At 43.0% G+C, this 14,744-nt stretch overlaps 1 protein-coding gene across 3 annotated transcripts in view; it reads right to left on the reverse strand.

The window, feature by feature from the left end:
• Window positions 1-14,744, reverse strand: part of OBSL1 (obscurin like cytoskeletal adaptor 1) — a 124,469-nt gene that overhangs the window by 50,280 nt on the left and 59,445 nt on the right. For all 3 annotated transcript variants that reach the window (XM_083153805.1, XM_083153804.1, XM_083153802.1), the window contains 3 exons: window positions 10,409-10,681; window positions 8,481-8,753; window positions 4,344-4,616 (listed from right to left, as the gene is read on the reverse strand). In XM_083153805.1, coding sequence (XP_083009931.1) covers window positions 4,344-4,616; window positions 8,481-8,753; window positions 10,409-10,681 — 819 coding nt within the window. The remainder of the gene's footprint in view (window positions 1-4,343; window positions 4,617-8,480; window positions 8,754-10,408; window positions 10,682-14,744) is intronic.

Consider the following 14,744-nt stretch of genomic DNA (forward strand, 5'->3'; position numbering starts at 1 on the left):
CTACTAACAGGTCACGTTGTCCATTACTAACTGATATTTTCAAACATGTGCTGCAGTCATTCCTAGATGCCACATTCTGTATAGCCACCAGTGACCTAGAAAACATGAACTGTTGGTAGATCTTGAGGACTGTGGAGCCACCCTTGGTATTGGGATTTGCAGAGTGGAGCATCAGATGTAGAATGGCAGGGGAATAGATCAGTACATACACAACACTTATGGCCAGTTGATGTAAGATTAGACTGGAGAAGCGAATGTTAGATAGAATGATATTGATGATGATGATGATGGTGGTGGGGAGAATGGATAAGTGTTTTCTTTAAATCTTTTATAGATTACATGACTACAAGACTTCATGGACACGATGTATCAAGATTTCAAAGGTTTACTGCAATACATATAGCTTACCATACATATTTAAAACAGTCAGCATCAGATATCAGAGATATCGCTGCTGATATGCGTCACAGCAAACCCTATAAAATTATATGGGACTGCGATGTACCGTATGCAGCAAGCTCCAGAAAGTGAAGATTTCTGGAGCTTTTGCCCAAAAGGCAAGGATAGCCTCTCTTATAGAATGCATGGCCTTACCTAGATGTCTTTGGGCTACTTTCAGCAGAATTCAATGGAGGAGATCTAACAAATATCCGCTATGCTGCAAAAGAACTCCCAGGCCATAAACCTAGAAGTTTTCTAATCGCAAGGGACAGGTCTCATAGGAAGATCCATTGCAGTATCCACTTTCAGTTTTGAGAGATCTGTTAGGCCCTTGTAAAGGTAAATGCCCTGTCATGTGTAGGCAAAAGAAGGCAGGCTGTGTCACAAGTTTTCATCTGAAACTGATACTTCCTGTCCCATGTGCGGTATAAAACAGAGGGTTGAGTCAAGGATGACCACGAGCAGCGGCGACTGAAAAAAATGTTAAGTTCTTGTCATTAAGAGAAATTGGAGCAGAAGTGGCGCCTTTTTGTACACATTCAGCTATAAATAGCAGCCCAATATTTCCAACCCATGAATACCCATAGTGCTCCACTCCCACAAACGTGCAACCCCATTGCACCACAAAAGGACTTGTGTTTGACTTGGATTCATCCCCTTATGAAGTCAGAGGCACTACCGTCCTGAGTACACAACCAGGCCACCAGAAAAAAAAAAGAACCTGGAAGAATATGATTTAATCATGTCGGAATTGGGTAAATCAACCTTTAGGTAACTAAGAACCTTTTCTTTTCTAAATACAAACATTTAAATACAAGAAATATTGATGTAAAAGTAAATGAATGATGAAAATGAAAACAGGTGCAAAAGATAACTGTGAATAAAAGGTAAACCATGGCTTCTAGTCAAATGGTTACTTCCATTTGTTAAATCTGGTCTAGAAAAGGACAGCTATAACTTTCATTGGTTGTTACTGGTAACAGTATATTGTGTGCACAACTACCTTTACACAAGTTTTATAATTATCCCAAAATGGGTTTTTGGACTAAACTGTAAATGTGAAAGGTCTGGGGAAAAAAATATCTTACTGGTCACAATTTAAGAAATAATGAGAAATTAAAAACATTAAAGGATTTTCATTATCTCCTCACCACCTACACAGTGCATAGAACAATTCTAATTCACTAGGCCACTCTCAGAGATTCCATATATCAGGTTACTATGACAACAGCTAAAAACTAACATGCCCTTCTCCCACGCAGGTCATACAAACTACACAGATCATTCAATTAACTTGTGGTACCTATTGTCCTATCAGTACAGTTATAAAGAATAACATGTCTGTGGTTTGATAGAATTATAACAACAATAAATTATTTTTACAAAGACCTTTCTGTATTTGGCCCAGTTGGAGCAGAAGTATCCACTAACAATAATACAGTTATAGGAGACTATGCTTTTCACTGTATAAATTAGATTATACTGTTTTCGCCAATAGATGATCTGGTTTTTCCAAGTGTAATGTATAATTGGTGCAGGGTTTGCAATGGATCAAGGGAGCATTAGGCTGCCCACCCTGCACCCACAACAGTGAAAGCCATATTTAATGTATTCTTCTTATGGTGATAACGTGACACTAGGGTGACCAACTCATCCCTTTAATCCGGGACACATATTAATTACACTGGTTCTGTGACTGGCTTTCACCTGGTTTTAAACTGCCACACCTCAAGACTCCATTTCACCTGGTTTTAAACTGCCACAGAACCTGTGTAATTAATATGTGTCCCGGATTAAAGGGATGAGTTGGTCACTCTACGTGACACATAATGCGATAATGGCAATATTGCAGGAGGATGGCATGACAATGGCAATATGAAAGGAGAATGGTGTGATGATGGCAATATGGCAGGAGGATGGTGTGATCAGTGTCGGTTATAACCTATCGGCTGCAGACCCCCCAGGTAAAATCCGCTACTGTTCTCTGCCTAAGTGAAGCCATATGCAGTCTGCGAGACTGCTCTGACTTCACTGTGACTGGCATTGACTTTCTATTGGAAGTCCGACCTGCCAGTCCCATTGGGAGGTGTTCCGTCCCTCCGGGATGCCTCTCTATGTGCAGCAGCCCCAAAAATGGGTTCTGCAAATGCAGAACACCGAGGACGATACTGCGCATGCATCGGACCAGAGACTCCGAATATGCCTCTGGGGGCTGCTGCAAAAGCAGCCCATAGAGGCTGGGGCCAGTGCATGCGCAGTATGTAAGAAGCTACTGCGCATGCGCTGGCCCCTGGGATTTGTGGCAGCAGCAGCGGGGACCATGAGAGCAGAGCAGCGGCCTCAGCCAAGGAGTGGGCGCATTGTGGCAGCCCCCCTCCTCTGCAGAGGTAAGAGCCGCCACTGGGTGTGATGATGGCAATATGGCAGAAGGATGATGGCAATATGACAGGAGGATGGCGTGTCGATGGCAATATGGCAGGAGGATGGTATGATGATGGCAATATGGCAGGAGGATGGTGTGATGATGGCAAGATGGCCGGAGGATGGTATGATGATGGCAAGATGGCCGGAGGATGGTATGATGATGGCAATATGGCAGGAGGATGGTATGATGATGGCAATATGGCCGGAGGATGGTGTGATGATGGCAATATGGCAGGAGGATGGTAAGATGATGGCAATATGGCAGAAGGATGGTATGATGATAGCAATATGGCAGAAGGATGATGTGATGATGGCAATATGACAGGAGGATGGCGTGTCGATGACAATATGGCAGGAGGATGGTATGATGATGCCAATATGGCAGGAGGATGGTATGATGATGGCAATATGGCCGGAGGATGGTATGATGATGGCAATGTGGCAGGAGGATGGTATGATGATGGCAATATGGCAGAAGGATGATGTGATGATGGCAATATGACAGGAGGATGGCGTGTCGATGACAATATGGCAGGAGGATGGTATGATGATGGCAATATGGCAGGAGGATGGTATGATGATGGCAAATGGCAGGAGGATGATATGATGATGGCAATATGGCCGGAGGATGGTGTGATGATGGCAATATGGCCGGAGGATGGTATGATGATGGCAATATGGCAGGAGGATGGTATGATGATGGCAATATGGCAGGAGGATGGTATGATGATAGCAATATGGCAGGAGGATGGTGCGATGACAGTAACATGGGAGAAAAAGGATGCAATGATGGCAATATGGGAGCAGAATAGTGTGATATAGACAATAGGAGGAGTGAAGCTTGACAATGTCAGTAAAGGAAGAGAGTAGCATGATGAAAACAATACTGGAGGTGGGTGATGTGGGTCTCCGGGGGCAGCCTGCATGCAGCATCTCCCAACCCCCCCCCCCCCCCCAGAGTTTGAGATGCTAAACCACTGCCCTTCTTGCAAAGACACGTGGCACACACATAGACCCTACTCTACTATACCAGGTGTCAGATTAGAAAGGGATGCCACTGGCCTGGAGATGTCAATAGGGATGATGACAATGTGGAAAGAGTGTAGCATGATGTTGATAATGATGATGACGACAATATGGGGAGAGAGAGAGGAGAAGGAAGTGATAACAATATGAAAGGGTAGTGTCATAATGAAGAATATAACATTTCAGATGGAAGACAAACAGAATTAAGACAGTTATATGATGAGAATGGTACAAAAAATGGTTGTTAAGAGAAATGATTGGGGATACAATTGTGTATTAGAAAACTTTTTGAAGGAGCATTGTGTGCGGAAGATGTATAGTAATTTACAGAACTAACTAGAAACAGATAATGCATGCTTCAGTTTGTTATACAGATCAGTGTAGTGAGATAGTATCTTATGTGGCAAAATAAAATAGCTTCAGTTATCTTGCAAACACGCAATTACACTGACCTATCACCAGGACACTATAAAACACAGCATCATCTCCGGCATCGCAGACAAACTCTCCTGAATCCTGCGGCTGTGCAGTCTGAATAACCAGCCTGCGGTATCGCCCATCTGACTCCAGACTGATGTTTTCACTCTCCACCACCTCCACTCCATCCCGGTACCAGCGAACGTTGGCATTATCCCTGGACACTTCACAACTCAGTTTCACGGGTTCCCCGCTCAGACATTCCAGTTCTGTGTCTTCACTGGTGTTAACAAATTTTACTGGCGGCTCTAAAGAAATAATAATAATAACAACTTTATATAAATAGAGAGTGGCATAATGATGACAATAATGGACAAGAAGGATAATGGTATAACAATGACAATGCAGGATGAGCGTGGTATGATAATTATAATGCAGGAGAAGAGTGGTGTGATGATGACAATGCTGTAGAAGGGACGGGTGATAATAAGAAGGGATGAGATTGGTTTAATGATGACAATGCTGGAGGAGAGTGGAATGATGATGAGAACATGTGAGGAGACCAGTGTGATAATGAGAATATGGGAGAAGAGTGGTATGATGGTGACAATGCCAGAGGATAATAGTCATGAGAACATGGGAGTGATGATAATGGTGGAAGAGAGTGGAGTGATAATGATAATGGTGGAGGAGAGTGGAGTGATGATGATAATGGTGGAGGAGAGTGGAGTGATGATGATAATGGTGGAGGAGAGTGGAATGATGATGATAATAGTGGAGGAGAGCGGAGTGATGATGATAATGCATGAGGAGAGTTGAGTGATGATTATAATGGTGGAGGAGAGTGGAGTGATTATGATAATGGTGGAGGAGAGTGGAGAGATGATGACAATGGTGGAGCAGAGTGGAGTGATGATGATAATGGTGGAGGAGAGTGGAGTGATGATGATAATAGTGGATGAGAGTGATGTGATGATGATATTGCTAGAGGAGATTGTTGTGATGATGATGATATTGCTAGAGGAGATTGGGGTGATGATGATGATATTGCTAGAGGAGATTGGTGTGATGACAATGATGATGATATTGCTAGAGGAGATTGGTGTGATGATGATGATGAGGATGATATTGCTAGAGGAGATTGGTGTGATGATGATGACAATGCTAATGATATTGCTAGAGGAGATTGGTGTGATGGCGATGATGCTGGAGGAGAGTGGTGTTATGATGATAGTGCTGGAGGAGAGTGGTGCGATGATGATGCTGGAGGAGAATAATGTGGTGGTGGTGGTCATGATGCTGGAAGAAAATGAAGTGATGATGATGAGAGTGCTGGAGGAGAGTGGTGTGATGATGATAAAGATGATGATAATAATGCTGGAGGAGAGTGGTGTTGTGATGATAATGATAGTGCTGGAGGAGAGTGGTGTATTGATGATGACAATAATGCTGGAGGAGAGTGGTGTAGTGATGATGATGATGATGATGACAATAATGCTGGAGGAGAGTGGTGTAGTGATGATGATGATGATGACAATAATGCTGGAGAGTGGTGTAGTGATGATGATGATGATGATGACAATAATGCTGGAGGAGAGTGGTGTAGTGATGATGATGATGACAATAATGCTGGAGAGTGGTGTAGTGATGATGATGATGATGATGATGTTATATTGCTGAAGGAGAGTGGTGTTGTGATGATGATAGTGCTGGAGGAGAATGGTGTGATGAGGATAATGCTGGAGGAGAGTGGAGTGATGATGATGTTGGAAGAGAGTGGAGTGATGATGATGATGATAGTGCTGGAGGAGAATGGTGTGATGATGATAGTGCTGGAGGAGAGTGGTGCGGTGGAGGTGATGATGATGACAATAAGGCTAGAGGAGAATGGTGTGATTATGATTATAATAATGCTGGAAGAGAGTACAGTGGTGGTGATGATGATGATGATGATAATGCTGGAGAATGGTGTGATGATAATAATGCTGCTGCTGCAGGATAGTGGTGTGATGATGATGATGATGATGATGCTGCTGCAAGATAGTGGTGTGATGATGATATAGCTAGAGTGAATGGTGTGGTGATGATGATGATGATGATGATGATGGTGATAATGCTGGAGGAGAGTGGTGTAATGATGAAGGATAGTGGTGTGATGATGATGATGATAATGCTGCAGGATAGTGGTGTGATGATAAGGATGATGATATAGCTGGAACGAATGGTGTGATGATGATGATGATGATGGTGATAATGCCGGAGGAGAGTTGTGTGATGATGATAATGCTGGAGGAGAGTGGTGTGATGATGAAGGATAGTGATGTGATGATGATGATGATGATAAAGCTGCAGGATAGTGGTGTGATGATGATAATGCTGGAGCGAATGGTGTGATAAGGATGGTGATAATGCTGGAGGAGAGAGTAGAGTGGTGGTGGTGGTGGTGATGATGATGATGATGATAATGCTAAAGAATGGTGTGAGGATGATAAGAATGCTGCAGGATAGTGGTGTGATGATGATGATGATGATAATAATGCTGCAGGATAGTGGGGTAATGATGATGATGATGATGATAAGAATAATGCTGCAGGATAGTGGTGTAATGATGATGATGATAAGAATAATGCTGCCGGATAGTGGTGTAATGATGATGATATAGCTGGAGTGAATGGTGTGGTGATGATGATGATGATGATGCTGGGGGACAGTGGTGTGGTGATGATGATGATGATAATGCTGCAGGAAAGTTGTGTGATGATGATTATGATAATAATGCTGCAGGATAGTGGTGTAATAATGATGATGATGATAATGCTGCAGGATAGTGGTGTAATGATGATGTTGATATAGCTGGAGTAAATGGTGTGATTATGATGATGATGATGATGGTGATGCTGGGGGATAGTGGTGTGATGATGATGATGATGATGATGATAATGCTGCAGCAAAGTGGTGTGATGATGAATATGATAATGCTGGAGCGAATGGTGTGAAAAGGATGGTGATAATGCTGGAGGAGAGTAGAGTGGTGGTGGTGATGATGATGACAATGCTGGAAAATGGTACGATGCTGATAATGCTGCAGGATAGTGGTGTAATGATGATGATGATATAACTGGAGCGAATGGTGTGATGATGATGATGGTGATAAATTTAATGCTGGAGGAGAGTGGTGTGATGATGAAGGATAGTGGTGTGATGCTGATGATGATGATGATGATGCTGGTGATGCAGGATAGTGGTGTGATGATGATGATAATAATAATAATAAAGCGAATGGGGTGAGAAGGATGGTGATAATGCTGGAGTAGAGAGGCATGATGATGGTAATACTTGTGGAGTGTGACATAGTAATGATAATACAGCAGGAGAGTTTACATGATAAGGACAAGGCAGTTGAAGAATGTTGTGATGATGAGAATTTGAGTGTACCAGTGCAATTTCTACACAAAAAGGCTTTATGCATTCACTAAAACTACTTTCATGGCAGAAGTTGTTTTTGCCATCTTGCTATCATCAAACATTTATTTGTCCCAAGCCAAAAAAGATTGAAAAAGCACACATTCCCATATTACATGGGGACTTATGTAACATCACATTTAGGTGTATGGGAAAGACTTAGGGCGGTATTCAATACCCGCCACTATTTCTGACAGGGGAAATAGGGTCGGCCTCCTATTCAATGCTATCATTTCCGACAGCATTGAAGGCGGAATTCGACAAAACCATCTGACTTTAAAACCAGTGAGATCTGTTTTGATGAAAACGGCCTTGGATTATCGAATTCACGGCCAGATATTGACAATCGCCGACATGCCCCATTTTTGAGAGTGGACAGGCGTAACATTGAATTCCAATATACTGTCAGGCAGGGCAAAAACGGCCCTGGATTCTGACTGTCGGGTCGTTCCGACTCTCGGAATAATGCATTGAATACCCCCCTTATAGTGCTATAAATGGAGTCGGAAAAAGTGGGGAGGAGAAGCGGGAGGGGTAATGGGGATAAATATAAGAAATAACTAAAATAAAGAATATAAAGTAAAATGGTGGCACTTTTCAATATTATAATAGCACCTATTGCATTCTATAACATATAATCTATAGGGCATGTTGGCAATGGCAGTCATATTGTACAGTAAAGATGAAATGCGTAACCCTTCACAACATACCTATAACTTTGACATAGTAAATGAGAGAATCGTTTTTAGCATCACAGACAAACTCTCCTGTGTCCTGAACCTGCGCAAAGGGAATTATAAGCCTACGATGTCTTCCGAGTGATTCCAGTCTGATGTTCTCAGTATCCTCCACCTCATCTCCATCCTTGTACCAGCGCACTTGGGCATTGTCCCTGGACACTTCACAGCTCAGTTCTATCTCTTCCCCAGTCAGGTACATCAGCTCTGTGTCATCGCTGGTGTTTAAGATTTTTACTGGGGGTTCTGGAAAGTGATTGGAACACCATTAAAGTAGTCCAAACCTAGATCACTTTGTATTAGACTACTGTAAATATTAAAGCAGAACTCCAAAATAAAAGATTCTTAAATAACTTAACTTTCTTGGGTAACAACATTTTCAGATGAGGCTTAAAACCACTGTGGTTATCTTTCTATGATGGCACTAATGAGGCTGAGTACAAGACCTAGTACAGATAGTTGTTCTATAAAGCATCTGTTTTCACAGCAACTACGAATCAAAAAATACTTAACTCTTTTATTTTAAGTAACACACAGCTATATTATTGCTATAGCACAAAGGTTGATGTATTCCAATTTAGCACATGCAGTTGTCAGACAATTTTTTTCATACAAATCTGACACAGTATTCTTAAAATTGTCCCGTGTGCACCCACTATAGAATCCCCCGTCATGTGTACATGCAGCTCAGTCAGGGGATGCTGCTAGATATGCCATGTCACTCCATCACTGCCGGTGTGGGTACTTCCAGATGTCGGCTCCACTATCGGGTCTTATCGTTACCGCTTTTGTGCTGTGCACACATCCTCTAGTTTTTACTAAAAATGATAGAGAATCTCTTCTTTACAAAGTCCTAATCTTTAATGTTCAGATGGTCGATAGCCCTCGGATGTCCGCAAATTCAATAATTTAGCGGACGTTTGCGCCAATGCAGATTTAGCCTTTTCAAAAGCCGAATCTGAAAACAGACCCTAAATTGTCGAATTTGCGTCCGATTTCACCGATCTGCGGCCACATTGAATAGCAGGGGTATTCAATGTGCGCCAATATTTCCAACAGGTGGAAATATCGGCGCACATTGAATACCCCCCAAGTACTGCATAAAGTAATGGTGAATTTGGAAGAGGTTGCTGTTTTTTTAATACTAATATTTTTTTATGTTCATATTAATTTATATAGCAATAAACTACCGTTTTCTACCTCTTTCTATTTCTGTGTGTTTGCTAATGAGGCTTTTTGCAAAGCTCAAGGTTCACTACAGTTCCATTGTTTGCTGTCTATTCCCCATGACCTGTCTGCCTCACCTGGTACCTTGTTAGGATGGAATACACAACTCGTGTAGGTTATTATCCAAAATGCTTGCACCAACACTACATTGTGCCTACTGTGCTCTCAAGGCTTTCCTTTATGTGACCTACCTATTGCTGTACTACCCAAATCCTATGTATTACGTGTATTGTTTTGATGTGCGTTGAAGAAAGTGCGATATATAAATAAAACATACTTACTTACTATAAGCTTTTTCTAAAATAGTATTCAGGGATTTAGCCATATGGTTGTTTCCAGTTGGGAAAGTACAGATAGCAGGCATATTTAAAATAACATGGGTTTAATATTGGATCCAGGAAAACATCTCTTTATCATATAGGGGTAGCTGACACCTGAATATGTGCATAACCTATATGTATAGTGTAAAACATGTACTAAGCATAAGAAGCAAGTTTTTTTTTATGTTCTAACTAAACAGGAATTATACTATTGCCACACCTAGGTGACAGGTAACCCCCCCCCCCCAAAAAAAAAAAAACCTCTATAAATTCCACCCTCCTATGCACTTTTTAAAAGGTAGTAGTTATGTATCTGTAAGTCTAAAAGTGGATTTTGTTTATCGGGCCACTGACCTGTTACAACTACATTATAGAAGACACAGTCATCTCTTGCATCACAGGAGAATTCACCAGAATCCAGCACTTGTGCAATTGGGATTATTAACCTACGATGTTTTCCATCCAATTCCAAAATAACATCCTCACTCTCCTCCACTTCCACACCATCTTTGTACCAGCACACTTGGGCATTCTCCCTGGAAACCTCACAGCTCAGCACCAACCGTTCTCCGATGAGACACTTGTGCTCTACATCATCATTTGTGTTCACTATTTTTACAGGAGGGTCTGAAAAGAAACCGAAAAGAGAAAGTTTCTTATATACCCACAAAACATGTCCACCATATTCCATGCTACATGAAGTACAGAGTGGAGTGGGAGCATTCCCTATAGGTTTTAGCACTGAACATGATCTAACTCCCCAACTGCAATGACTCTGTGTGCTGCGTTGTCCTGCATAAATTAGTAAGGTTCCTAATAATTATGCTGAGGGTAGCGCCTAACAGATGAAGCAATTTGTTTAGTAATATCATATATATATATATATATATATATATATATAAAAAGTGCGCTTATAGGTATACCTCCAGCACTCAAGTGAATGTAATTAAGTAAAACACTAACATACAATGTTAAATCGGATATTTATTAAATTAATATAAAATGAATATAAAATAATACAGAGTTAGCAAATGGCCATAATGTAACATCTGTCAATGGTGAACCCGCCAGCCAATCAGGGAGTGTCACATAGTAGAGATCTTCTGATTGGCTTAGTGCAGGGCTGGGCAATTGCGGCCCTCCAGATGTTGAGGAACTACACATCCCAGGATGCTTTGCATTAGTTTTGCTTTGTGGCCATGCTGAAACTGATGCAACGCATGCTGGGATGTGTAGTTCCTCAACATCTGGAGGGCCGCAATTGCCCAGCCCTGGCTTAGTGCTTGCTAAGCAAGCTTGTGGTCCTCTATGTACAATCAAGCAGAGCAGGCTTACTGGGACCTCTAGTTCCACAGGTATAACACAATATTAAATCTTATTTTTATACTTAATTGCTATGATCTTGCCACACACACAGTCCACTGGTTGTGTGAATAGCCCCAGGCTTCAGCCCTGGCCCTTTGGTTCCCCATAGAGGGGGACATTTATTTGGAGGGGCACTCCCCCAGGGATCCCCGGCCAGGGCTGGATACTTGGAAGTGGGGTAATGCTACGGCCACAGAGACAAGTATAAACATGTCCCCTGGCTGTAGCAGTATCTCCTTGACTAGTGGAGCTTGGTGCTGTTTGCAAAAATACAGGGGACTCTTAATTTTTCCCTGCCATTTTGGAATCAGAACTGGTCCAAAGGCCCAGTGCTAGTTCTTTAAATAAGGATCTCATGCATTTTTCCCCCCTGTGTTTTTAGAACCAGGATCAGCTCAAAAAATCCGGAACTGGTTATGCTTAGTAGTACTCTCCTGATTGGCTTAACGCAGTTTTAAAAAAAATGTAACTCTTTAATTAGCATTTACTCAAAGAGGCACAGCACGGATCTGACTTATACATGCGGACTATATGTTAAGCGATGTTTGGCTGCCGACAAACCCAGCAGTGAAACACAAAATGCATACATTTAAAAAATATGGTACTTGTGTATTATCACGGTGCCCACTTTCCCTATGTACGTTAACTGAAGTGAAATTGCATTGCATCGCATAACGTTCTATTACCATGCGATGCAATGCGATTTTACCCTTCCCCCCGTGATATTCCCACCCCCTGGCACATCTGGCAGAATTTTGTGAGGAGATTAGATGTGTGTTACAGAGCTAGAGAGATTTATAGTAGTTTCAGTGCATTTTTCAGTGAATTTTGCTTCATTTCTACTGATTCATGTGACATGGCAGCAATGGCAGTATCTTTATCTGTGAGCCTGTTCACCCTGCCGCAGAATGAGGAGGATGCCGTTTGTTTCTTACAGGAGCGTCACCTGCTGCCAGTGACGGCGAAGTGCACTAATGGGCACCCGATGAGGTTGTCTGTTGGAGTGCATGTGGAGGTGCCACATCAAGACGTGCCGTCAAAAGGTGAGCCTGAGAGCGGCTCATTTCTTTCTGGGGTGCCGCTTGCCGTTTGTGAAGCTGGTGAGATTCATTTACGCATGGTCAGAGGAGATGACCTCTATTGACTTTTGCCAGCGTGAGCTGAACCTGTCTAATAAGACAGTGGTCCACTTACTACAATAACTGGATGCGGGAGGCATGCACAGTGGACTTGCTGGCACAGCCGCAGCACCGGATTAGGGGTAGGGTTACCACCCGTCTGGCATTACTCCGGACAATCCGGTAATTAGACCGTGTGTCCGGAGTCCGGATGGGTGGTGTTCCCGGACTATACAATGTCCGGGAATTGGAGACTGGAGGCGGAGATCCTGCCCAGCTAGGGTTACCACCAGGCCTGTAAGTGTGGCGTGGTACGGCATACTGCTATGATATATTTTGCTGGTACCTGGGCCGTACCACCATAAATCAATACACAGAAAAGCGATCGCTGCGAATGCGCAGGATCACGTGATGACGTCATAACGTATTTAATGTCATGACATACATAACATGCATGTGGCGCCTCGCAGCCCACACTCTTCAGAAGACGGCTCACGGGAGTCAGCTAAGCAGCGGCAGCCTCTGACTGATTCCAGCAGCGCCGCAGCCGAATAAAGAAGAGGAGGACGGACCGCGGACGGGAGTTACAGAGCCCGTGCTCTGCAGAGGACCGTGGATGGGAGTTACAGTCAGTGAGTCAGCTTATATAGATAATGTCACTTACAGTAAGGTGTGTTGTGGTTGGGGATGTACAGTTTGTACAGAGGCTCCTGATGAGCATTGTACAGTAAGTGTCCCTGGGTCACCCTCTGCACGGTATTCCACACTGCTACAGACTGGGATTCCAGCTGCCCGGCAGGCAGCTGGCAGAGTATCCCACTGTAGCAGCACACATCCGTTATGTGTGTGTGGGGGAGATGAGCTTTGTCCAGATGTTACTCCCAGCATTGCTGCACTGTGGCTTGTACAGGAATTTGCATCCCACTAGCAAATGTTACAGTCCATGGGCATGTGTAATGCACAGTGACTTCTAATCCCTTCATACTGGCAGTGGCAGGACTACAGTATGTGAAAAGTTTTACAAGGTGGATAGATAGATGTAATGCATCATAATAAATAGTGGTACTATGCACAGATTATTACTGTCTGGCACTGTGGGGGCATATCTGGCACTGGGGGCATATATGTGTAGCTGTGTGGGCACATCTGGCGCTGTGGGGGCATATCTGGCACTGTGGGTGCATCTTAGTAATGGGCATCCGTTGTGTGGCAGCATTGCAATGGGCATTATGGTGTGGGGCATAATGTGTAATGGGCATGATAGTGTGTGGCATAACGTGTAATGGGCATGTAGTATACTTACGTAATGGTTGTGCGACATATAATTTGTAAGTTTTTGGCGAGCACTGTCCCTGTTGTCCTTTTGTTTTTTTTTAATTGTTGAGCCCTGGTATAACTCGTAATGGGCATTATGGCATGTGGTATAATATGGATGTGTGACATGTAATAAGCATTATGATGTAAAAAAATTTGTGTGTGTCTATGGCTCGCACTGTCCCTTTTGTCCTTCCTTTTAACAACAGTTTTTTTTAATTGTTGAGCCCTGTAATAATGTGTAATAGGCATTATGGCATGTGGTATATTATGGATGTGTGACATGTAATAGGCAGTATGGAGTAAATGTTTGCTGCGCCTTCGTCGCACACTATCCATTTTGTCCCTGTTTTTAAAAAATTGTCCAGTCATGGCATAATGTGTAATGGGCATCACGGTGTGTTGCATAACGTGTAATTGGCATTACAGCGTGTGAGGTGATGTAACGTGTATGTGGCATTACCGTGTGCGAAATCAAGAATTGATTTGAAGCAAATGTAAAAAAATATCCCTCATAAGGCGGGTCAAGGGGCGGGGCTGTGGGCGGGTTAAGGGTAGGGTTGTGGGTGTGTCAATGGGCGGGTCACTGTCCGGGAATCTCTGAAAACAAAAGTAGTAACCCTAATTGTGGGCCCTGGACAGATCGTTTAGGTAGATGAAAGCCTCTCTGTCAAAAGGAAGAGTAATGTGGGCAGAGTTTTACCTCAGCAATGGGTGTTTGGGGGGATAACCCGCAAAACGGGACAGTGTTTTATAACCGCAGTGCCACAACGGGATGCCAGCACCCTCATGGCTCCTATTAACACCCACATAGAGCCGGGGACCACTATTTATAGTGATTGCTGGCATGCTTACAGCAAGGACGAATTGGAACGGGCAGGATACCACCATGC

This window comes from Crinia signifera, chromosome 7 (genome assembly GCF_055691185.1).
Source record: "Crinia signifera chromosome 7, ASM5569118v1, whole genome shotgun sequence".
Taxonomy (NCBI): domain Eukaryota; kingdom Metazoa; phylum Chordata; class Amphibia; order Anura; family Myobatrachidae; genus Crinia; species Crinia signifera.